Source organism: Cupressus sempervirens, chromosome 1, assembly GCF_028749045.1.
Source record: "Cupressus sempervirens isolate cs-2001-9-10 chromosome 1, ASM2874904v1, whole genome shotgun sequence".
Lineage (NCBI taxonomy): Eukaryota > Viridiplantae > Streptophyta > Pinopsida > Cupressales > Cupressaceae > Cupressus > Cupressus sempervirens.
The window spans coordinates 834,707,874-834,733,005 of record NC_143118.1 but is presented as its reverse complement, the minus strand read 5'-3'; the positions used below and the strand labels follow the sequence as shown (position 1 = coordinate 834,733,005).

The 25,132-nt window shown below is 40.0% G+C and overlaps 1 protein-coding gene across 2 annotated transcripts in view; it reads left to right on the top strand.

Moving 5' to 3' along the window:
* Positions 1-25,132, top strand: part of LOC149580442 (uncharacterized) — a 165,237-nt gene that overhangs the window by 46,895 nt on the left and 93,210 nt on the right. For both annotated transcript variants that reach the window (XM_089790913.1, XM_089790923.1), the window contains 3 exons: positions 21,679-21,743; positions 22,888-22,931; positions 23,514-23,556. In XM_089790913.1, coding sequence (XP_089647039.1) covers positions 21,679-21,743; positions 22,888-22,931; positions 23,514-23,556 — 152 coding nt within the window. The remainder of the gene's footprint in view (positions 1-21,678; positions 21,744-22,887; positions 22,932-23,513; positions 23,557-25,132) is intronic.

Below are 25,132 nucleotides of genomic sequence, written 5' to 3'. Positions count from 1 at the left end.
ATTCCCAAAACATAATTTATCCAAAATATTCATGGCCTTTCCTCTTGGGTTGATTCCTTGAAACAAAAGAGTAGTCCCAGGAAAGAATAACACACTGATATCGTATTAGACATATGAAAAGAGAAAGAAGCAAAAATAATTCAACACAAACAATCTCGTGCTTCGTCAATATGAGTTTCATTCAATACATATTTATAGGATTCTTCAATCCTATTTTTTAGGAAACAACATTCCCAAATATATTGAATTGTTTTAGCACCTCAACCTGAAATAACCCTGTTTGGACTATAACCTCAACCACTCCAATTTCTTGATAAATTCAAAAATTTGGCATTTTGACAAACACTTGGCAATTAATGTCTAGCTCCAATGTATTGATTTTAGTTTTGGCTCTTGACTAATTAGGCTAAATATGGATGATATCCTTCGAATGATCTAGTGTTTCAGTTTGTTACTTTCAAAATATTTGGTTTTATATTTCCCAACTGGAATTTGCAATGTCAATGATAACATGAAAATGTTATAAAATAACCATGCAAAAAAAAACCAGTTCAATTGAGGCTGCATTTTATTCATTCCAAACTCAGAAAATAATACATTTAGAACTTGGTTTATCAATCGCACTTCCTTGTGACAGTGACAATTGAACGTTCATCCAACTTCTAACCTGGATGATAACTTGCAGTCAATTTCCATCTGTTTCTAGCTGAATGCAGCCTTCCTTAACTCTGCCTTGTTATGATATCCAAAATTGTCAATGCTGGTTTAAATCAGGTTCGTAGGCACCCACTGTAGAATGCAAACCCAAATGAGAAGATTACTAGCCTCTTCAAGCTAATCACAGGTCACAAAAATATGAACACAGGCCTCATAAATCAGTCTCAGGCTTCCAGAATTTCCTACACAGGCCTCAGTGGTTAAATTGCAAGCTGCAATGATTAAATCGCAGGCCCTAAACAAATTAATGCAGGCCTTTTGAAGCAATCATAGGTCTGCAAATAACACACGCCGCCTTCTTAATTGGCAACGACAACCTCTAATATGCACAAAATTTCATCATTCAAAATCGCAGGTGATGTATTAAGAGCAGCAGCAAATTCTTTTAATTCCTAGACAATTTCTCTCAGCATCAATCTCTTCTTCCAAAGCAACAGTAAAAAACATAATGGAAGATAATTCAGTTAGAGTAACTCCTAGACTTAGCCACAATACCTCAACTGTGGAAAAAGCACAATCAGCTTCAAACCCTCATTCCTCAGCAAGGGCAATCAAAAAACAGTTACTTAGGAACGTCAGCAAGACAACAAAGCAAAATAAGATAATCAGATGCTTTTCCATCAAAATGAGCTCATATTTATAACCTCCATCGACACAAAGTTTCCCAAATGTAACTTTGCTTAAGAAGCTTCCTCAACACTTTGGCTCCCAAAAATGACCTTTTCAATCATATCATAACATTATCACACACAAGGTCACTATTTCCTATGCCCAATATTTGAAACATTCCGACTTGGTTCCAATGAGCTACGACACTAAGGTAGCCAAAGTACAATAGCAGCAAAAATAACAACCTCAACAAATTTAGATGAATAATAATAATAATTCACCCTTCTTGCGAAAATGATTGAAGAAGCATCAAAATCGAATTATGACAACACTATAGTGGTCCTGATAAAGAAAGACGATGAATGAATCAGAGGGGTTGACTTACTATAAATAGATGCTCCCTCCAAGATTCTTGGAGCCCAAACCAGAAGCCCAAAATAAAAATTGAGAGCATTACTCAAACCCTCTAGCTCAACTAAGCTCATCGGAACCAATTGCTGACTTACTATAAATAGTAAGTTCCTCAAAACTGAGCCAAAACTCACCATAAGCTGCTGGAAAGCCTATATCCTTACAATTGAGACCCTCAAATACCATTGTCAGCTCAAAAGGGTTGCAATGATGAACTGACCAAGCCAATTGCAAAAACCTGCTAAAAATGGGGACATTATAGTTCCCCCTCCCTTAGATTGCTTGTCTCCAAGCAATCCCAGAGCAAAAATGTCCACCACAGTCCACCTGGATCCCAAGGGTGCAATTGTGCAATATCAATGTCACATTCAACTGACTCTTGAAGCACCATCACCTAAATAATGGATATCAATAACTAGATCATTTGAAAGCTGATTGTAGGCATTGATGGAGGTAAAAACCCATCGGAACTCATCCCAACTGAAACAACTCTGTCAACACCCGAGTCCCCATCTAATTGACACTCACACCCAACTACTTTGAGACGATGGTAACAACAATTGGTAGCTGAAACACTACCACCAACTCCAACCTCTGCTAAACCGCCCCCGGACGTGTCAACACTAGGAGTGATCTAACTTGTAGCTGTTGATCCCAGCTGTAAGAGATGATGCTAGCCAATCCCATAATGGATGATATGAAATTGGAGCCAACCCACATCGACGTGAAACTAAATCCTTTATTTGTGGGTCAAATGTGAAATGATGAGCACTCCTCACTGTGTAATGCCTGTAAAAAAAACACCAATCTTTGTTGGTGACTCATCGGTACTAGACTGGGAATCAGAAGATGCCTCCAATCTTTGACTCCGAACTACTAGTCAAGCGAGATCGTAGGCAACTCTCTCAACAAACTTGACCACAAGATCCCTATTGGGAAGCATTGTAGACAAAGTCCCTACAATCCTTCCTACCATCCTCTGAATAGCATGAGAGCTCCGGATGAGAGTAGGCTCAAACACTATGTATGAATCCCACAAATTGGAACTCTTAAGTAAATACTCCATGAACGACTCAGTGTAGAAGAAATTATATGTGGAAGCATCAACTTGCTCCCTCACAATCTGTAGATGATCCCTTTGAAAATGTGGCACAACAAGAATTGCACTGTAGTCCTCCACTGACGCTTTCACCTCTTTTGTACCTATTGCACTGATATCTTGGATGGATGTGACTGCCACATGATCATGTTCCTCGTCCATAATTGTAGAAGCAAAGTCGCCACGAACCACAATATGCAGCTAAATAGGGTCCAAGGCTAGTGTTGACTGTACCCACTACAACTCCATGGTAACTTCATTCAACTGTGGCTGTGACTCCTGAAGAGCCAACTGAATACACTGAAGAGAGTACACCATCACCTCAAGCTCCTGGATGAGCTCAACCACCTCCTCTTTCCCTAACAATGCCTCATAATAGGTGCTACCCCATTCCATAAGGTAATCCCTGTCAACAACTAACTGCGAATAATTATGCTTCAAGATCCTGACAACCTCTCAAATTGCATGAACCTTTGCTAGGGAAAGACTACCAACACTATGCTCATATGACATAGGAGCACCCCAACCATATGTGGCTAACATTCGATGAATTGCATCATAATGCTCAAAAGCTGAAGGGATGTCACTATCAGTCACCTTCAGCTTATTGGCCACATGATGGTTCTATAACCCCCGACTCCTATGCAAGCTCTCTATCTCACTAACTGCACTGTGATAGGAAACTAAATCAGAACAACTCACCACAAGATCGCTCACCTCCTTGTAGACATCTACAACCGAGATACAATTACTCAATACCTCTTCCAACCTCTCATCTAAAGAAGTGGAAGCCCTCGTTGTGTCACACTTCTCGCAAAACTCTCCTTCCTCCTTAATAGAAAGCTCCTATAAATCTTGATCCTGGGACACATCCAAAACCTCCTCGAAGTCATCACCCAATATTTGAAAGAAGATATCATACCCAATGCAACTTATATCATCATCCAACAAATCATCAGAGGTGTCCATACCAAAGTAACAAGAATTGGAATCGGATCGAAATCGGCAAGGCCGAATCAAATCGCGAATCGGCCATGAATCGGAAAATTAAAAAAACCCTTGAAATTTAGTGAGTAACTTATTTCATAAACCCTTTATTGCTGATTCGATTCACCGATTCACAAAAAATCGTTTGGCTTGAATCGAATCGCCGAATCGCGTGAATTGCATGAATCGTCGTGATTCTTGGAACTATGGTCCATACTCTCTGTATCCACATCTCCTAACGGATGCTCAACTGCTATCACCAAAATCTGCACACATTACTCAATGTTAGGTTGTGAATCAATAATGCAAGAGCATGATCCAACAACCACTGACTCTGCTAGAACATCTAGGTTGCCAACATCACAGTTGGGTGGCTCCATACATGCATCAGTCCCACTTAAGGAACCTGCTGCACCCGCTCAGAAGCAACACTACGACAACTGACATATAAATCTCCAATAACAATCCCCTCATTGAGAGAGTCTAAACTATCAATAGTTATAATTGCATCAACTTCCTTTGCACTAACTGAAACAACTTTGGAATCCTCAACTTGTTGTAGCTCATTGCTATTGTCCACTAATGGCATTGACACATCTACATTCCTGTAATGTCCCCATTTTTAGTAGGTTCCTGTAGTTGGCTTAGTCAGTTCACCATCGCGACCCTCGTGAGCTAACAGTGGGATTTGAGGGTCTTCATTGTGGGACTATAGGCTTTTCAGCAACATAAATTGTGTTTAGGCTCTGTTTGAGGGACTTACTATTTATAATAAGTCAAACTGTTGGTTTTGATAAGCTTAGTTGAGTTAGAGGAATTGAGTGATGCTCTCAATTTTTATTTTGGGCTTTTGGTTTGGGCTCCAAGAATTTTGGAGGGATCATCTATTCATAGTAACTCACCCCGTCAGGTTTATTCATTGTCTTTCTTCATCATGATCATAGATTTTGATGCTTCTTAAGATGTTTTCGCAAGATGGGCCAATTATTATTATTATTCATCTAAATATGCTAAGGTTGCTATTTTTGTTAGTGCCGCATGTTGGTGACCTCAGTATCATATCTCTTTGGAACTAGGATGAAACGTTTTAAATCCTGGGCACAAGAAACAATGGCCTTGTGTTTAAGAATATTAAGTTATGGTGGAAAGAGTCATTTTGGGAGCCAAAAGTAATTCATAATTATATTATAATGCCACTTTATTATATTTTAATGTTGTGCGGAGGAAGGTTCTTAAGTGAAGTTCATTTGGGAAACTTGTGTCATTTTGGAGATTATAAATATGAGGCCATTTGATGGAAAACCGAAAGGCATCCGATTGATTATTTTCTTTGTTACCTGTGAAGGGTTTTTGAGTTTGTGGATTTATGTGCCCTTTTCGAAGTATAAAGGTTTGAGGCTGAGAGGTATTTTGGAATCATTGCTGAGGTATAGTGACTTCAACCATTTTCGGTTATTTGTGAACCTCCCTTACTGTTATTGACTGTGGCTGGGAGTTGTTTTTATTGTTGAGGAAACATTACTTGGCTGAAGGATAAGATTGATTTCATTTGCAATTTGGAGTGCAATCTGCTTTGGGAATTTGTGTTTAGAGTTGACTCAATCTGTCTGCAACTCCCTAGATGGCTGGGTCAGTTCTTTGGCACCAATTTGTGGCAGCGATTGAGAAGTAATTGGGACTGTGGTGTCACATTCTAAACCTCTGTGTGCAAGATTAAGAACCTACAGCTCATCCATTTGGGCCTGTGATTTGAACCTAAAGCTGCCGGCAATTATCTGAGACCTGCATTTACGCTGAGAGGGGTCTGGGAACTCTCAAAGGAAGCCTGCATTTAATTTACAAGGCCTGCGATTCATATTGGAGATCAGTGTTTGAAGTCCAAGTTGGTTTGTTAGTGATTCCCAAGGCTGCGATCAACTTGGCAGAGCTAATAAGACAAGTAAATTCATGACCGAGCAAAAATACAGATTCTGTCGTCAGGAAACAATGTATCAGGAGCTTCCCGACGGTGTATCAGGAGGTTCCCGACGGTGCATCGGGAGGTTTCTGTCAGTGTATCGGGATGTGTGTTGTCAGGCCGACATGTATTGAGATGTATCCAGAAGGTTCTATTATTGTAGTTGACATGTTGTATGTGGCCGACGGATACCTTCGAGAAGGTTCCTCGAACAATATTTATACCTCCCTTCAGAATCATTGTAATCATCATCATATCAGAACCTAATGTAATATCTTGGCATATGCGAATAATAAGAAGAGTTCTGTTGTTCGAGTTCGTGTTCATTATCTGTGTGCATTTCTTAATTAACCTATGCGGTAAACATTTGGCGCCGTTGCCCAATGGACTTGAAAAGGCAGGAGAATGAAGAGTAATGCCGAATCAACTGAACAAGAATAAGAACAAGCTAAAGGACATGGACGAAATACGCACCGCACATGGAGATTTGATTTTAGCGCAGCAAGCCGAACGCAGAAAGAGGTTCCAGAAGATTGTTGCAGACGGATGCAGAAGTGTGGAAGCATTGTTGGAGGAGACGCGACAGCGGGTGGAATTGGTTGAAGAGGCAAGGGAAGAGTTTTTGAATTGGTGTTCGCCGAGGGAAGACAGTCCAGACGGAAGAGAATTGACTCACACGGCTCGGAGTGCCGAAGGAGCAAGAGCGTGGAGTGAACTCTTCGTCCAGGATCCACTTCGAGAAGGAACAGATTCACTTAACGGAGGCCCTTCTTCACCAAAACACAGCTGTCGGGATACCAAGTGTAAGCGTCGGGATACCAAGTGTGAGCATTGAAATACCAAGCGTGGGCGTCGGGATGGCGGGACCAAAGGAGAAGTTACCTAAATTTGATGGTGATGGAGCAGCTGATCCCATCCGACATTGTAAAACCTGTGAAACGATTTGGAGAGCCAATGGTATAACGGATACAAATGAATGGATGAGGGAATTTTCGGCAACCCTGCGGGGTGTTGCAATTGATTGGTTTACTGATACCGATCCACAAAAGTTAAACAGTTGGGATAATATTAAAAAGGAGTTCATCGCCAAATTTCAACTCCTGCGCGATGATAATGAAATTGTAGCGGAGATATTCAATACTAAGCAAGGGAAGAATGAAACAGTCCGAGTCTTCGCAAGGAAATTGAAGGACTTGATCAATAAAATGGAGAATAAGCCAGTTGACTGTTTACAGAAACGATGGTTCATTGAGGGCCTTCACCCAAAGTTGCGGAAGAAGATGAAGATCGTGCCACCATCGACATACATTGAAGCGTATAACCGGGCAATGAACTTGGAAAGTGTATAGAAGACCAAGAAGAAGAAGAAGAATAGTTCATCCGATTCAGATGACGATGCCTCTTCAGGAGAAGATAGTAGTGATGATGAGGGTAGCAGCAAGAAGGTTTGTGCCCTTCAGAAAGACATGATTCGGATGATGAAGGAATTCAAGAACATGAACAAGGAAACTAATGGCAATGAACTCTGGTGCACGGAGTGCAAGAACGAAGGCCATACGAAGGGATCCTGCTCGAAAGAACAATTTTGCGAGATCTGCCAGATTATGGGACACTCAGTAAAGGAATGCCCTTTCAATCTGAAAACAAGAACACCGCAACAAGTGTTCCTAACACAGGAAGCAGCCGCGTCCGGAGGGAGTGGGAACAACAGTACGAAGGGTGCCACATCGGGAGGATACAGAAATAATCGGCGTGGTCAAAACAACAACAATAGTGGCAACAACAATAATGGCGGAAGAAGTCGAATCCAGTATGATGTGAATGGCCGACCGATAGTTCAATGCCCCGCATGCAATCTGTGGGGTCACTTCGCCCGAGAATGTACAACGGCGAACACACCGAAGTTGCTATGTCGATGGTGTGGACCTGGCGATCATGATGATACTAAGTGCCCGAAGTCCGGAGTAAACTTGATTATCGTCGGGACGAACGAGGAAGAAGTTCTGGCTATCACTCGGAAGCAGGCGAAACTCTACCCTGATCCGACGGAGGAAAAGAAAAGACTGGAAGAAGCCCGTGCAGAAATCTAGAAAGCAACGCAGGGAGAAACGGCACACCTGAAGGACACACCTAGTACCTCTGTATGGAACTGTGCAGAACAAAACATTGTAAGGCAAATCTTGCAGGCCGAGGTACTCGTTAGGATCAATGATCTGGTTCTCACTATGCCTCAACTCCGTACGACATTCACGAATATAGTCCCGATTGCTAAGCAACCAGTAGAGCGAGAAAAGCAGGAACAGGGAGACGCAAGTGCAGAAGACCCAATGCTGTTAGCTCTTTCATCCGGACGCTATCCGACAGTTGTTGAAATGGGCATTCTCGAAACTGTGTTAATAGACACGATCGTGGACGGAGGGTCTGGTGTCAATGTGCTGCCAGAGGATACCTAGAGGAAGTTGGGACAGCCGACATTGTGGCCACCTACTTTTCAGTTGTTAACAACTGATCAACATGGAATCAAGCCATTGGGAATACTCACAGCTCAACCAGTGACAATTGGAACACAACCATTCTTGTTGGATTTCGTTGTGATTCCTCTAAGGCGGAAAGGGTACGATGCTATTCTGGGTCGAGGGTGGCTGATACAAGCCAAGGCAAAGCACGATTGGAAGAAAAATACTTTATCACTCGAAAGCAAAGGCCGGAAGTATGTTATCGATCTGCACACTCAGATGGTCGGGGAAGAAGCCCTATCGTCAGATTCCGAAGGCGAAGAGGATGAAAAGGGGCAAAGTATGGAGCCAAATCAGGAGGGAGTTCTATGACTGGAAGGAGATGATGATTTGGATTCAGTAAATGGTCTCTACCATTGGCAGATAGAGGATTATGAATTGTTTCAAAGCTGCAACGTACTAACAATAGAAGGATACAGTAATGATGAATTTCCAAAGGAATTCACTGAAATGAAGGAAGGGGATGCGTTACTCGATGTGACCCCGGCACAAGTTCGCTGAAGGGGAACCCATCAAATACAATGAAGTCGCGTTGCAGACCATGAATTTGGGAGACGAAGCCGAACCACGGAACATACTGGTAGGAGACAACTGGGACCTAGTACTAAAGACAACAGCATTCAAGATATTTTTAGAGTATAAGGATGTGTTTGCATGGACATACAAGGACCTGAAAGGAGTACCACCGGAGTTTTGTGTACACCGCATTCCGTTGATCGAAGGAGCAATACCTGTACGGAAGCGGCCCTACAGAATGAATAAAAATTATGTGGCACTGGTTACGGAGGAAATCAATCGGATGTTAGAGGCCGACATTATTTTCAAGGTGCAGACTAGTGAATGGGTATCCCCAATAGTGATCTCACTGAAGAAGGACTCCACTCAGCTCCGAATATGTGTCGATTTCCGATGCCTGAATGCAGTCACCATCAAGGATCCGTTCCCGATTCCATTCACAGACAGCATCCTGGAAGAGGTAGCGGGACACGAGATCTACTCATTTATGGATGGTTTTTCCGGCTACAATCAGATTTCAATCGCAGAGGAGGATAAGCTGAAGACGACATTTGTCGTAGAAGATGGGGTGTATGCCTATAATCGGATGCCGTTCGGTCTGTGCAATGCGCCTGCGACATTTCAACGAATCATACTACATATTTTTGATAAGATGTCTGTCGGAAACTTCAGGGCATTTTTGGATGATTGGTCGCTGTTCAGTGCGGAGGACAAACACCTGGCAGCATTGGGCGAGTGTATGGAAAGGTTCTGACGTGCGCACTTGGCCCTGAATCCGAAGAAGTGCAGATTTATGGTTCCGCAGGGCAGGTTGCTCAGACACAGTCTGTAAGGAGGGACTGAAGACAGATCCGGACAAAGTGCGAGTCATATTGGAGATGCAGTGATCCACCAATGTAACGGAGGTAAAATCTTTCCTTGGACATATAGGCTATTATAGACGCTTCATCAAAATTTTTGCCAGGGTAGCATATCCACTGGACAGGTTGACGTGCAAGGGAGAATCATTCCGATGGGAACAGGATCAAGATGAAGCATTTGAAGGGCTCAAAGGGAGGTTGGCTACTGCACCCATCTTGGCCTACCCAGATTGGAATAAGGAGTTTCATGTGCATGTTGATGCATCCAACTATGTGATCGGAGCAACACTCGCGCAAATAGGAAGCCATGGGTTGGATCACCTGACTTACTTCGCCAGTCGGTTGTTATCAAAAGCAGAACAAAATTATAGTACGACTGAACGGGAAGCATTGGGGATGGTCTATGTTGTGCAGAAGTTCCGACATTACTTGCTAGCTACTCCGTTCGTATTCTATGTCGATAATCAGGCTTTGTTGTATATGATCAACAAACCAGTCATTCAAGGAAGGATTAGCCGATGGTTACTCCTGTTGCAAGAGTTTACCTTCAAGATCATTGTACGGCCAGGAAAGAAACATATAAGCGCCGATCATTTGTCACGTATCAGAACAGGAGAACCGGCAGACGGTGTGAATGATGACTTTCCTGATGCACAGTTGTTTCAGATTGCTGCACTACCGGAGTGGTATACAAGCATCGGCGAATACTTGTCGACGGGACAGTTTCCAAATATCATGCCACCGAATGAAAGAGGGAAGTTGGTGATACGGAGCGAAACATTTCAATTGATCAATGGACTGTTGTATAAAATGGGACCCGATTAGATCCTGAGGCATTGTGTCCTGGAGGAAGAAATTCCACGGGTATTGAAGGAAGCGCATGAAGGACCGGCAGAAGGACACATGGGGCCGGACAGAACTGCACGAAAGATACTTCTAGCAGGATTATGGTGGCCAACGGTATACAATGATGCTAGGGAATGGGTTGTTGCATGAGATACATGTCAGCGCGCTGGGAAACCCTTGAAGAGAGACTTCATGCCTCTGAATCCCTCTCATGCTCAGGAGCTCTTTGAACGGTGGGGTTTGGACTTCATAGGACCCCTGAAGACGAGCAGAACCAGAAAGTGCCGTTACATTGTTATCGCGATGGAGTACTTGACTAAATGGGTGGAGGTGCGTGCACTACCAGACAACTCAGCGGTAAGTACAAAAAAGTTTATTTATGAGCAAATTATTACCAGGTACGACATTCCGTTACAATTAACAAGTGATAGAGGCGGACATTTCGTAACCATGTGATTCGACTGCTTACCACGGAGTTCAAAATTTATCATTCACTATCAAGTTCATACTACCCAAGAGCAAACGGACAGGCCAAAGCTACCAACAAAATCTTGGTATCAATTATATACAAATCCTGCGCAGTCGAAGGGGAGGATTGGGAGGAGAAATTACCTTGTGCTCTGTGGGCTTACCGTACGGCGTATAAAGTTACAACATGACACACGCTGTTTCAACTGATGTTCGAACAGGAGGCTGTAGTACCAGTAGAATTCATGATACCAAGCCTGCGGATAGCACTAGAAAACAAGTTGGGCGACATGGCAAGCTTAAGGGAGCGGCTGTACAAACTGAACAGGTTGGAGAAGCGATTGTTGGCACAGTGGGCCACTGAAGTAACACAGAACAGGCGGAAGGCGTGGCACGATAAGCACTTGAAATTGAATAGGTTTCAGCTCGGACAGTGGGTATTGAAGTACGATGGCCGGAATGAGATCAAGTCGGGCAAGTTCAAAGTTAAGTGGGTTGGACCGTATCAGATCCGGGAAGTAGGAGACAATGGAGCAATAAAATTATGGACTTTGGATGGACAGGAAGTGCCTCAGGCGGTGAATGGCTTGAAGCTAAAGGTATACCATGGCCGGAAGACTTCTGTGTCAGAGAATGACCTTCGGGCGACCCCTTCGCCGTTGCAGACCGACGATGATGACGGTCGAAGGGAAAACTGACTTTGCTGCTAGTTCAAAAATTTAAAAAAAAAAAATTGAAAAAGAGATCGATCATCGTACGGGCCGTACGGTGGACACCGTACGACATGCCAACCTATGTCACCGTACGACATTATCTTCTCACCGTACGGAGTTATCCATGTCACCGTACGAGCTTGTCTTAGGGCCTATTTTGTTTTGACTCTATCCTACGAAGGCAAATGAATCGTATCATGAAGATCTATGGAAACACGACGGGCGTAAGGGTCCAAAGGGCTGCGGTCTTCCTCTTCTTAGTAAACTCGCAGGGCAGTATTACTAGTGACTGTCGACCTTGAAGCACGCTTTCAGAATGGCCTCGACTGTGGTGGAAGAGCGAGCCCTCTATGATTTCGAGTCTCATGTAGTCCTCGTTCATTCTTGACCCCGTCTTTTCACCCTGGGTGATTCGAACCAGTGATCTCTTTGGACCTGCCGGACTTGTTTTGTAATACAAACAAGACTGTTGCTGTCGCGCCGTTGTTGGAGTATAGGACGGGAGGAGGCGACGCCTTGCATTGCTTTGTTTCGCCTTATATCGATTCCGTGGGACACATCGAATGGAAGATTAAGGGGTTCCTTTTGAAGATTGGTTCTTCTCTCGCTTTGCTTACTCGAGAAGAAGCCACAAGTAGGAAGTTAAAGGTGGTGGTTACTGGTTTTGAAAGTATTGTTATTATGGAAATCGTGTATGGAAGGCCGTTGTCAAAACAAATCCTATTCAGAGCATTTGAAGCATTGCTGAGTAGTTCTCTTAGAAAGATCTTCTTGTTGCGGTAAAAAGTATTGATAATCAGACTCATACGCTGATTGATCAAGGCGACGTCACTTTGACGATTCCATTTTCCCCTTCAAATCATGGAACCTAGGCGGTACTTGAAAATTTTTGCAGCTGTCTAAACCGATAACTCACTTGGAGGCTTTAATTTTGGCAAACTAATATGCAATCATCTAGTAAAAGGGCTTGGAGAAAGCAACTAGAGTCGGATTCGACCATGAATCAAGGGGCGCAGGCAAGACCCTCGCAAGCACGACCATGGGGGAAGGACACAGGCAAGCACAGGGCAAAAGTACAGACTCAGTTGGATGTCCAGACAACGCCACAAACTGTAGCTTTCAAAGGGCTGAATGGACGGGACTGTCGGAAATGGTGGGAGGAACATCCAGATACTCACCTGGTTAAAGCAAGCATCAGAAAGGTGCAGGTGGAGTGGGCTATCCGAATGCCACTTTTTTGTATTTGGGACTTTGAGGGCGTCTTGCGGCCGATGATTGAGGCTTATGACAGGCATTCTCGACAATACTCAATTCCATATCTGGGGTATGACATCGTGGTATCTTTTCGGCCAACTGATTTTGCGAGAGTCTTTGGTATACCAGGAGCGGCGCAAGGTGGAGCCAAGATTGATGGTAAACCCAAAAAGATGAGCAAGGAAACGAAGTTGCAGCTGATACGGATGGTGTGTAACGACAAAGTACAGAAGCACATCGATACCCTCATGGACGCTTTGAAGAAAAGAGGGCTGCGGAAGTCTGAGATTCGCGAAGGACATTGGAAGTGCTTGATGGATGTGGTGAAAAGCAGGCTTACAGGATCCAGCAGGGCATCTGAAATTTCCTTCCCCTTGGTCAGTATGATGAATGGAATCATGAACGACAAGGTCTATGACTGGGCTTCATTGTTAGCCATGCGCATGGAGGAGTTCATGACCCTACAACACAAAACATTCTATATGCCACACTACGCCATCAGACTCTTTTTGGACGCCACGGCCAGGACGATACCCCATGAGCAGCTAGAAGTTAAGCCGAGTCCGGCAGCACCTGGCGAGCCTCCGGTAATGCAATGGAAGCATTTGGATTCACCTATAGGTCAGAAGAGCGGGGGCCAAAAGAGGACACGACAAGAGATGGAGGAATCGGGTAACACCGATAGTGGCCATTAGGACACATCCTGCGACGAGGACAACAACTCTGAGGGTATGGAGGTGGAACAGGAGGAGGAGGAAGAAGATGAGGAAGGTAGCGTAGTCTCAGCAGTCCCACTTCGCTTTCTGCGACCAGTTGCACCTGTGACTACTACTTCAGCTCCGGTAATTTCGGCACCCCACATACACACCATGGCAGATGTTCACATCCCAGGGTTTGGTCAGTTTCGGCGTCCAGTGGTGATGACCCCGGTTACTCTACATCCTACATCACGAATAGCAGTAGCACCTGTACAACCAGCAGTGCGCCAGCGGATAGCAGCACCTGTAGCCATGAATACACAGCCAGCGGTTCACGAACCAGATCCCATACCTGTACTAGAGAGTTTGCCTCAGCCACTTCTTGTGGCGAAGCCTGTGACAGAGGAAGGAGTCAGTGAGAGAGGTACGCAGGAGCAGGTTCGGCTGGAAGTGATTGGGTCAGATGCGGTAGTTACTATAGCAGACACTCTGCTAAGTGAGGATCAGAGTGCTCACTCCAGTATTCCTGAAGTGGTACCCTAGGTCCCAGCAACAAGCATAGCAAGTTGGGCGAGTGAGTACCTGAGGCGCCGACTACTTGCCCCTATCACCAAAAGTCATTCCATTCAGTCTCCCATGAGAGAGCACATGCCCTTGGAGGTCAATTGGTCCAACAACGAGATAGTCGAGATACCGGCATCACCAGAGGTGGAGGATTAGAGTGCAGCGACAGTCAAGAAAGTGGCTACGGGAGCGCAAGCGTCAGATCCTCTACCAGCAGAGATGGAGGACATGGATATTCATTATTGCCTAGCTGTCTTTGCTGAGCAGAGCAAGTCCATAGCGGAAATGGTGCTGACAGAGCGAAGAAGCGCAGAGGCTGGGCAGAAGGCTCGGGAGACGGCAAAAAAGGCTTGGGAGGAGATGGCCGACCAACTTACCACCCAACACCTTGCATGGGAAGCGGAACGGACAGCCCTATTAGCACAGCTCGAGGAGAGTACACGAGGGAAATAGCAGGCAGAACAACAGTTAACCACAGTGGAGCAGCAACTAGCCGCAGTCGAGCAGCGGTTGGCAACAACACTTCAGGAGAAGAACTCAGCGCAACAGGCTCACGATTAGAAGGAAGCTGAGTGTCAGGAGGTTGCTTTGATGTTGAAGGAAATGGTGGAGGAGAACTCACAGATTAGAGCTGATTTGCAGATACGGACAGATCAGGTGTATCAGCTTCGATGCAGCCGATCATCACAGTCCGAGACTTAGCCTTCGGGTTCATGATGTATAAGTCCATGTTTTTGTTTTATGAATAATGTAGATAGTGTGGGTTTTTTTGTTGTCTTGTCGTCGGGAGACGACTTTTCTTTTTGGGGGAGATGATGTCGTCAGGAAACAGTGTATTAGAAGCTTCCTAACGGTGTATTGGGAGGTTTCCGACGGTGTATCAGGATGTTCCCGACGATGTATCGGGAGGTTCCCGACGGTGCATCGGGAGGTTTTTGTTAGTGTATCGGGATGTGTGCCATCAGGCCGACATGTATCGAGATGTATCCAGAAGGTTCTATTATTGTAGTTGACATGTTGTATGTGGTCGACGGATACCTTCGAGAAGGTTCCTCGGACAGTATTTATACCTCCCTTCGGAATCATTGTAATCATCATCATATCAGAACCTAATGTAATATCTTGGCATATGCGAATAATAAGAAGAGTTCTGCTGTTCAAGTTCGTGTTCATTATCTGTGTGCATTTCTTAATTAACCTATGCGGTAAACAGATTCTTTATTGTATTGATGTAATACGAGTTTTAGTTGCGTAACTGAATTTGCACAATTGGGTCTTTAGAGTCAATTATCCAGTGTTTGCTTTCTGCATTAAGGATTAAAGTATTATTATTCTTTTGAAATATCATATATTCACAAACCAAGAAATAACACAAGTAACAATTTGTCATATCCCTATTGTAACATAGAATTTTAATAATTAGATAATAAAATGTTATTAAATAAATAGTGATAATAAAGTTATATTTATAAAACTAGGAAGTAATAATTATTTAATCTATATTATTAATGAAATAATATTTAGTATGATATTTTAAATAATTAAAAAATAATAAATTTTCAAAAAGTAAATAAAGAAATAAAATTAAATAGAAGAGACAATATTGTAGAAAGTATGTTAACTTTCTAAATAGAATTTCATTCTAAATAAAAATAAACACAAATAAGTAAGTAAATAGATAATATAACATAGAATAATTTAAATTAACTAAATCTAATGAAAAGTCAAGAGAGACATAATAGATAGACATGACTCCTTAAAATTAAGATATAAAAGGGAGGAGAGTTTATTTTAGAGAGGGAAAAAAAAAAAAGAGGAGAAGAGAGGAGTTCAGAAAGGAAACATGGAAGAGGAAAGCAATATCATGAAGAAAATAAGGAAGTGACTTTTTGAAAAGGTATGAATGATATTGAAAGGATGTGAACCTTTGAAAGGGTCATAATTATGAATAGTTGCGACTCTTCAAAAATATTGTGATTATAAAGTATTGAGATTTTTCCAAAGGATTTTAGTTATGAAGTGTTGTGACTTTTCGAAAGAATTATAACTATGAAGTGTTGTGACTTTCCAAAGGATTTTTATTGTCAAAGGTTGTGACTCTTGGAAAAGAAGAAGGTATGTTTATGGATTATATTTGTTTAATTATGTTTATGTGTTTATTTATATTTATGAATCATACTTGTGGATAGTATTGTGTTAGCTCATGGGGTTAACACCATGGATATTGATGAGACTTGAAGCATGGAGCATGGAGATATTAAGATCTCCATTGTCCACGATGGCCAAGAATCAATGTGAACTTGAAGCATTGTCTGCCATGGTCGAGAATCGATATCGAAGCATGGAGCATGAAAATATTAAGATCTCCATTGCCCGCCATGGCCGATAATCGATGTGCTAGAATATTCTGATGTTGTCAAACATATGCATATGTCGTCGGCCTTGGATAAAGGATGCCCGTCCAAGAAGAATCTTAAGGGGTGCGCTCCTGGGATGACAACGAGATAGCTATGAGCTAAGAAGGCTGATCTAGAGACGTCCTTAAGATTAAGATTGGGGTTAACTTAGAAGGTAGAATAATATAGTTAGTTTTATTATTATTGTGATTCTAACATTTATTTTGCAAGTATTACTTGTCCCTAACTAACCCTATTAGTGGGGACATTAGATAATTGCCAAATGTTTGAGGAAATACCAATTTGTTGAATACTAAGGAAATTGATCTTCATTTAAGTTATAACTAGGCAGGGTTATTACAATGTCTATGTGGAGTGTCCATCATCAAAATTATGGGTAGGACTAGTAGGTGCCGTACTAAATTCTCGTACATTTGCATCACAAACTCTTGTCAGGGAAAACTTAAGCCTCCTTCATTGCAACCTCGGTGTCAGCCTACTAAAGGTGGAAACCATAAACCTCATTGCTCTATCAATTGTTACTAGATCCGACAACCTTGCTGCCAACCTCTTGAGGTGAAGCTTAAGTTTTTCCATACTCTCCCTCAAAGCATTTATTTTCTCGCTATTTTCCACACTACTCCGCCGACTCCTGGAACTACTAAGAGGACTCTATCTTTCCATAGGAAGAAAATGTGAGAGTGCTGATTGCCCCAAATACAACAACAGATCTGATTTAATAAATATTTTTCTACCCCATAGGATAACAAGAAACCACTCTAATACCACTGGAATTCAAATAACACTATCTTGATAAATTAAAAAAATTGGCATTTTGACAAACACTTGGCAATTAATGTCTAGCTGCATTGTAATGAATTTAGTTTAGGCTCTTGACGGACTAGGCTAAATATGAATGATATCCTTTGAATGATCTAGTGTTTCAACTTGTTACTTTCAAAATATTTGGTTTTTTATTTCCTAACTAGAATTTGCAATGTCAATGATAACATGAAAATCTTATAAAATAAACATGCAAAAAAACCGAATTCAAGACTGCATTTTATTCATTCCAAACTTAGAAAAAATTACATTTAGAACCTGATTTATCAGGTGCACTTCCTTATGATAGTGACAATTGAATGTTCATCCAACTTCTAACCTGGATGGCAGCTTTGCAGTCAATTTCCACCTCTTTCTAGCTGAATGTAGCCTTCCCTAATGCTGCATTTTTATGACATCTTGAATTGCCGATGCTGTTCTAAATCAGGTTCGTGGGTACCCATTGTAGAACGCAGACCCAAATGAGAAGATTACTAACCTCTTCCCGCTAATCACAGGTCGCAGAAATATGAATGCAGGCCTCATAAATCAGTCTCAGGCTTCCAAAATTTTATACACAGGCCTCAGTGGTTAAATTGTAGGCCCTAAACAAATTAATGCAGCCTTCAGAAACAACCACAGGTCTGCAAATAACACATACCACCTTCTTAATTGGCAACAACAGCCTCTAATATGCATAAAATTTCATAATTCAAAATGGCAGGTGTGATGGATTAAGAGCAGCAGCAAATTCTCTTAATTCTCAGATAATTTCTCTCAGCATCAATCTCTTTTTTGAAAGCAACAGCAAAAAACAAACATGTAAGATAGTTCAATTAGAATAATTTCCAGACTTAGCCACAGTACCTCAGCTGTGGAAAAGCACAGTCATCTTCAAATCCTAATACCTCAACAAGGGCATTAAAAAAGCAGAACCTCAGGAACGTCACCAAGACAACAAAGAAAATTAAGATGATCAGATGCTTTTTTATCAAAATGAGCTCATATTTATAACCTCCATTGGAACAAAGTTTTCCAAACACAACTTTACTTAAGAATCTTCCTCAACACAACACCATTTTATAACATGCCATATAATATAATTGATTAATTTCTTTTGGCTCCCAAAAATGACCTTTTCAACCATATCATAACATTATCACACACAATGTCACTGTTTCTTGTGCCCAAGATTTAAAACATTCCGACCTAGTTCCAACGAGCTATGACACTAAGGTATCCAAAGTACAATAGCAACAAAAATAGGAACGTCAACATATTTAAATGAATAATAATAATAATTCACTCGTCTTGCGAAAATGACCGAAGAAGTATCATAATTGAAAGCTGACAATGCCAGATTGATCCTCATGAAGAAAGACGATGAATGAACTAGATAGGGTGACTTACTAAAAATAGACGCTTTGTCCAAGATTCTTGGAGCCAAAACCAGAAGGCCGAAATAAACACTGAGAGGATAACTCAACTCCTCTAACTCAACTGAGCTAACCGGAACAAACTGTTGGCTAGCTATAAATAGTAAGTTTCTCAAAATTGAGTCAAAACTCACCATAGGTGCTAGAAAGCCTATAACCCCACAACTGAGACCCTCAAATCCCATTGTCAACTAACGAGCGCCGTGATGATGAACTGACCAAGCCAACTGTAGGAACCTGCTAAAAATGTGGACATTACACAACATATGACCTCTAATAAAATAGTTTTTTAAACAATCCTTGCGACTATTTATAAATATTAAGTCGTTTTTTTAACAACTTAATATTATATCACCCAATTATTTAAAGCAAGCTAACGTTGCTTACCTACGAGAACACTAATTCCCAACAAGATAATGTTAATTGACAGTAAGATAAAATATTGTTTTTGTTCTCTTAACAAATATTTAACAGGTCTTACTACTACTTGGATCTTGTAGTATTGCTTGGGCTGATAATGGTTTGCTAGTTTAAAGAACCTTCAATGTGAACACATAATGACATTATTCTGGTTGTGTATATTGAATGCAACTGAATTTCCAGAATGACTGTCTTCAACAGTATGGACATTTAAATATAAAAGTAATTTCCACGCACAGCATAATTGCCCCTGCAACACAGTGAAAATGTTGCTATAGTCTTTTAACAAAAAAATAATTTAACATTTTGGGTTGAATAATATGACAATTTTCTCCTTGTCTATGTTGCAGACTTTACTGCTACATCGTTGGGCAGAAAACCATCTTTAACTTGAGAGCACCTCCATTGTTCATCTATTTCCATCGCAAGCTCAAATTTGTCTGATACTACATAAAACTACTGAAAGCATAGATTCAAAAGTTTACGATACAATCCATAAGCACAAGCACAAATAAAAGCTAAGCATGCATACTTGTGAATTTATCTACTACAGGAAATCATACTAAATAATATATAAGCATCTAATCTTCAACAATGTGCTCAATCGTTGACTTCCAAGACTTGTTTCAAAATCTTGCTTGACACTTTGTAATTCTATCTTTCAGTGATGAAATTAAGATTTTATGGAAATATTTCAATGACCTCCAAACCAACCATTTGTAGATTATCAAATTTCTTAATAAAGCAAGCAGATGTTACACCCAGATTAAGTGTGATGATTCAAATTTCAGCTTTTTTTTGAAATGGGCACCCCTGAATGTCCCAAAAAACTAAACCAAATTGCTGAAAGGAATTATGTCAAACAGTTTGCATTCAACCTCTTATTTCTCCGTTTAATGTTTTAAACCCCTTATAACTCCGGAAATCAAACGTTTATTTGTTTGTTGTGTTTTGTGCATGGAATTGGTATCATACAACATAAACAAGAAAGAAACTACAATAATATGCAAAGTGGAAATGAACTGCTGCCAATAAAATGTTATTTTCAGAATTCATAAAACCAAATACATGGCAGATTTATCAACTCACTGATTACTTCAACATTATTGACATAATACTCCAGCCTATGCTTTCAAACTTGCTGCTACAGTGCCGCGTGAATAGTGTTGCGTGAACAGTGCTGCTACAGTACTTTGTCCTTCAATTAGTCCACTACCTTCGTAATATCATTCCCTCAAAGCGGCATAAGCGTCGGACAAGTAGTGAAGAAGATATGAGCAAAATACCAAATTTGCCTGTAGCTGGAAATGCAACTAAATTGCCTAATAATGAAGCCGATAACCAAGAATTCCAAAGGCCAAACCCCAAGGGAATGACGTCTAGAATGTTACAAGAGAGGATAAACGTCCTCAAATGCCAAGAACGGAGCTACAACTCACACACCAATTTCTTCTCATATTCAACCTGTCTAATGAAGCCACAAATGCTTCCTTTTATTCTATTTCCAAGAGTCCGCTCAACTCATATGGGCAATGTGGGATAAAAGATGTGTAATATATAAAACATATATTAAAATACCCCTTATGTCTCCCTTGGGTACACATCCCCATAAAATAAATATTAAAGTAACACTTTAATATTTTACAATTAAATTAGACGTTACTTTAATAAAACTTCAGGCATTAAAATGTATTAGCAATCGGACTCCGAATAATGCGAGTGATAGCTCATCGGAAAGCTCTCACTGAGGAGTATCAAATCCAATCACCAAAATTGACTTGCACTGTGTCCTGCCGACTTACTAAAAATAGTAAGTATGCCTGAAACTGAGTAAATCAACTTCTTTTTGGCCCAAACTGGAAATGACTAGGCCAAAACACTCCAGGATCCCATTAAACCCTTCCTTAGCCCTCAGGACCATGTAGAACAAGGCTAACACACACACACTTGGTCAATTGCTAAAATGGGGACATTACATTTTTGCCAAACTCATCAACCGTAGGGACTTCACTTGATTTAGCATTCTGCTCTTGATGGAGATCCTCCTTACATGGGTGCCTGCAGTAAAATGTAACTGTTTGAAGAATATTTTGACAACAAAAAGACACAAGGAAGAAAAATAAAATGCAATGAATCACCACATATTCCCTACATAACTGCAAATGTAAGCTATGAAAAATAGAGAATGGAGACTGGAAAAGGTAAGGGGGAAATATGTTTCCTGAGAAAAGTGAATTTTTTGATTTTGGCAGGGTAGGAGGAGGCTAGTAAAGTCACCTTCATGATTTAACTGTAATATAGTTTGACTAAATGATTTTAGTATTTAAACTTGAGAATTACAAGATCATTGTCTCAAGCTATTGCATGAATTGTATTGGTGTTGTTACAGGGATTGCTTCGAGAAACAGTTTTAGCAGCAACATTTGGGATAGGACCTGTAATTACTGCATTTAAGTAATATTTCTCTCCAATCCTCCTCTGAGATCTCTAATTCTGTACACTTTTTATTTTTATAAAGACAAGATTTCCAAAATTTTCTGTTTGATAAGAATGGTTGTTTGGGGATGAAGAAGTTTGAATTTGTCTAAAAAGATCTTGCAGAATATCTGAAATGGTTTTAATGAAAGCATGAAGTTTATTGTGAAAATTTATTTGACAAAAATGTCAAGTAAAAATATAAATTTCCTCTCCACTATTCTAATAGATTAATGGAATTTAATCAAATGTAGACTCATCCTTGATCTGAATTGCTTTGGATATTTTTTGGAGGTTTCTTATTTGAGTTCACGAGGAAACTTGGATAACATATAAGACGGGTCTTGCTGATGGAATTTTGTATTTCCACAAATATTAAAATGTCCAACTACTGGAAACATTAGGTGGTTCGAGTTATACTAATTATAGTTGTGCAACTAATTTCTAGATATCAAAATATCGGGATTTTGGGCCCAAGTTTGGGAAGCATTGTTAAGAGGAGAAAACCTTATTATTGAGAAATTCCTTGAAGATCATATAGAACTGAGGACTATGTTCTTTCATTTTTCTATCAATTCATGTCATTTTTTAATTTTTTCAATTGAATGAAAGGCTTCCATGATTTACTTAAAGTTTTACTTCATCCTTATTTTATTCATGCGGATAATGCTGTCTCAATGGCTTCCCCTACTGCCAAATATGATCTTTTCTATGCAGATGAAATGAAAAGCCATAAGAATAAGTTGTAAATGATGAGCTTTGGGCAATTTCTGAATGATTTTTTTTCCTCTTGACATTGTTGGGCCTCAAATGGCAAAATTATGCAATAATTTTCATTCAATGTACTACAATCAATTTTCTTAAACAAAGAACAATTTGAACGCCTTAAACAACTAAAAAAATTAATGTTGGAATAAAATTGTTTGAAGATCTCACAATGAGTCTGATGCATCTTTAGACCGCAGACCAAGATAAAATAAAGGGACTACAATTGCATATAAAAGTTCTCTCATTTTATTGAATATCATGATAGGTTTTAGTTTTCTTATGTACTTAAAGTTTCCAATTAGATAAGAACATCAATCACTGATGTGCTATTGTTTGTGGATGTGGCATTTTGCAGTTATGCTTCAATTATACCCACCTTTTTCATTTCACTTCTTGGTGGTAAGGGCACTAAAATTTCAATTTCTTGTTCTAAGCTTGAATTATTAATTTATGGACACCATTATCTTTGAGACATTCAATGTTTTGCAACGGATGTGAGATGTGATATGGAGTTTGTACAAACTTGAAAAATAATCCCGAGATTCAACTTCTTAACTTAGGAAATACATAAATATCAAATAGAAACTATTGTTTAATCAAGAAGCTTTGTTCCATACTGTTATCTTTCCAGCCACTCCGCCCTTTGTCCTTACCATATTATTTTCCTATTCAAATTCAATTTCTAGGATTTATGTTACACTCTAGACAACCTCTTTTTATATAGTTCCATGTTTTCCCATACTTCCACCATATAAGTGTACTCAGTGGAGCACTGTCAAGAAACTAATACTCCTTATATATGAAATTTGAGTAAATGTATACAGAGGAATTTCAGTGTTATTGTAGAACCATTGTCTATAGCTATATGAAAGTTATATGCATTTAGTTTTTAAATTTCTCTTTTGTTGTGAATAAAGAATTCAATTCTTCGTTAATTAGGCTCATCATTCTTTGTTGGCTTAATTTTAAATGAGTGTACAGGCATAAATGGTCCACTTCATACAACAATTACGGCTGCCTTGAGGTATTCTTCTTTGACATAGTTCTCTGTTTTATTTGTTCACTTTGGATTTTGTGTTACCTGAGTGAAATGTGTATGGTTTAATTTTTTTATCGAATGCTAAATATTGGATGTGGAATGCACCACATTGATAATAATCATGAGATAATGTATGCTTATAAGGCATTGTAAACACCAAAATGGTTTTAAATTCAGCGGTAGGATTTGGATTGTAAGTTGAGGGTTGATGTGTTAGTATCACCTTCCTCTCTAATACTAGTATAGCTTAGAGGTGCGTGAATTCATTGTGGTTCCTTCCACTTGCTTTCCTGATGTACGTGAAGGAAGTATTCTTTCATGGAATAGTTTGTCTAGGGATGACTTAAGTACTAATACCTTACATAGTTAAAATGCCCAAAAATTAAATCATCGTTGTAGAAGAACTCCAATTACTTAAAATAATCAAATGTTGGGCATGAAAGAATAACAATCTAGAGTTGGACAGTTTGAGCATCGGAACTGTGAAGAGAGGTGTCTAAGTCATGTTGTATTTCTAATAATTTTGTACTGATTGCTAGGATCTTGGCACAAGTAAGATGTGTTTACAATAAATAATGTTATTTTGACTAAGGTTACAGCTAATACATACACAAATAGGAGTGACACCAGTGAATTGATTGTTTAATTACTTGTAATACATAATAGGTTTAAAGAAAGGGGTATGATAAATTCACATATAAAAACCATATGATATTCATTACCCAATATTTCTTAATCGATTATTATCATCTTTATTCAGTATCTAGTCTTGATACTTTTCGCCATATCATTATTTGCTATACTATTCCTTTGATTTTCTATCCTTTTCCCCAGCATTGTTTATTACGTTAATAGATAGTCATCTATTAATAGTTAATGGTAATCTATTGTAAATATCTACTTAGCTGTAGTTTGCTTTCGTTTTTTTAGCTTTCTCTGTTGGAATAGAATGTTTCTATTCTTTACGATCGTTTCCTAAGGAAACATCGTTTTATTCTTTTGTATATAATGACCTTTCAGTATCTGTTAATAACAAGCAAGTATTTTACCAATTACTTAGTAATATGGTATCAGAGCCAATACTTCAATGTTTTTTCAAAAAAAAATTATAATTTCTTTTGAAATTATTTGTTAAATTTTTTTTGTGATTATTTCTAAGTTTTCTTGTTTCACAAAAACCCAGCTAGGGTTTCCATTCGAATTTTGGAGAATCATCAAAACAAATCATCGAATTTTCTGAAAATCACACTAGTAAAAATTTCAGCTAGGGTTTTTTAGTGAAATAAATCATCGAATTTTTCTGAAAATCTCCAAATTGTGACTTCATGTGTGCCGAACTGGTGTCTTTTCCTGTGTGTGCCGAACTTTGGTGCCGTTTTTTGTTGATATAAGGCAGCTTGCAATTCTGCTTTTTTGCGATTTTAGGGTGAAGAATCTGTTTGTTTTGTGCTGTCCCTGCAAAAAAAAGCCTCTCCCAGCACCAACATTGTCCATTTTCGGGCATTTTTTACAACATTGTGCCATTTTTTTGCAAATCCGAGCTTTCATGGTTGCCGATTGC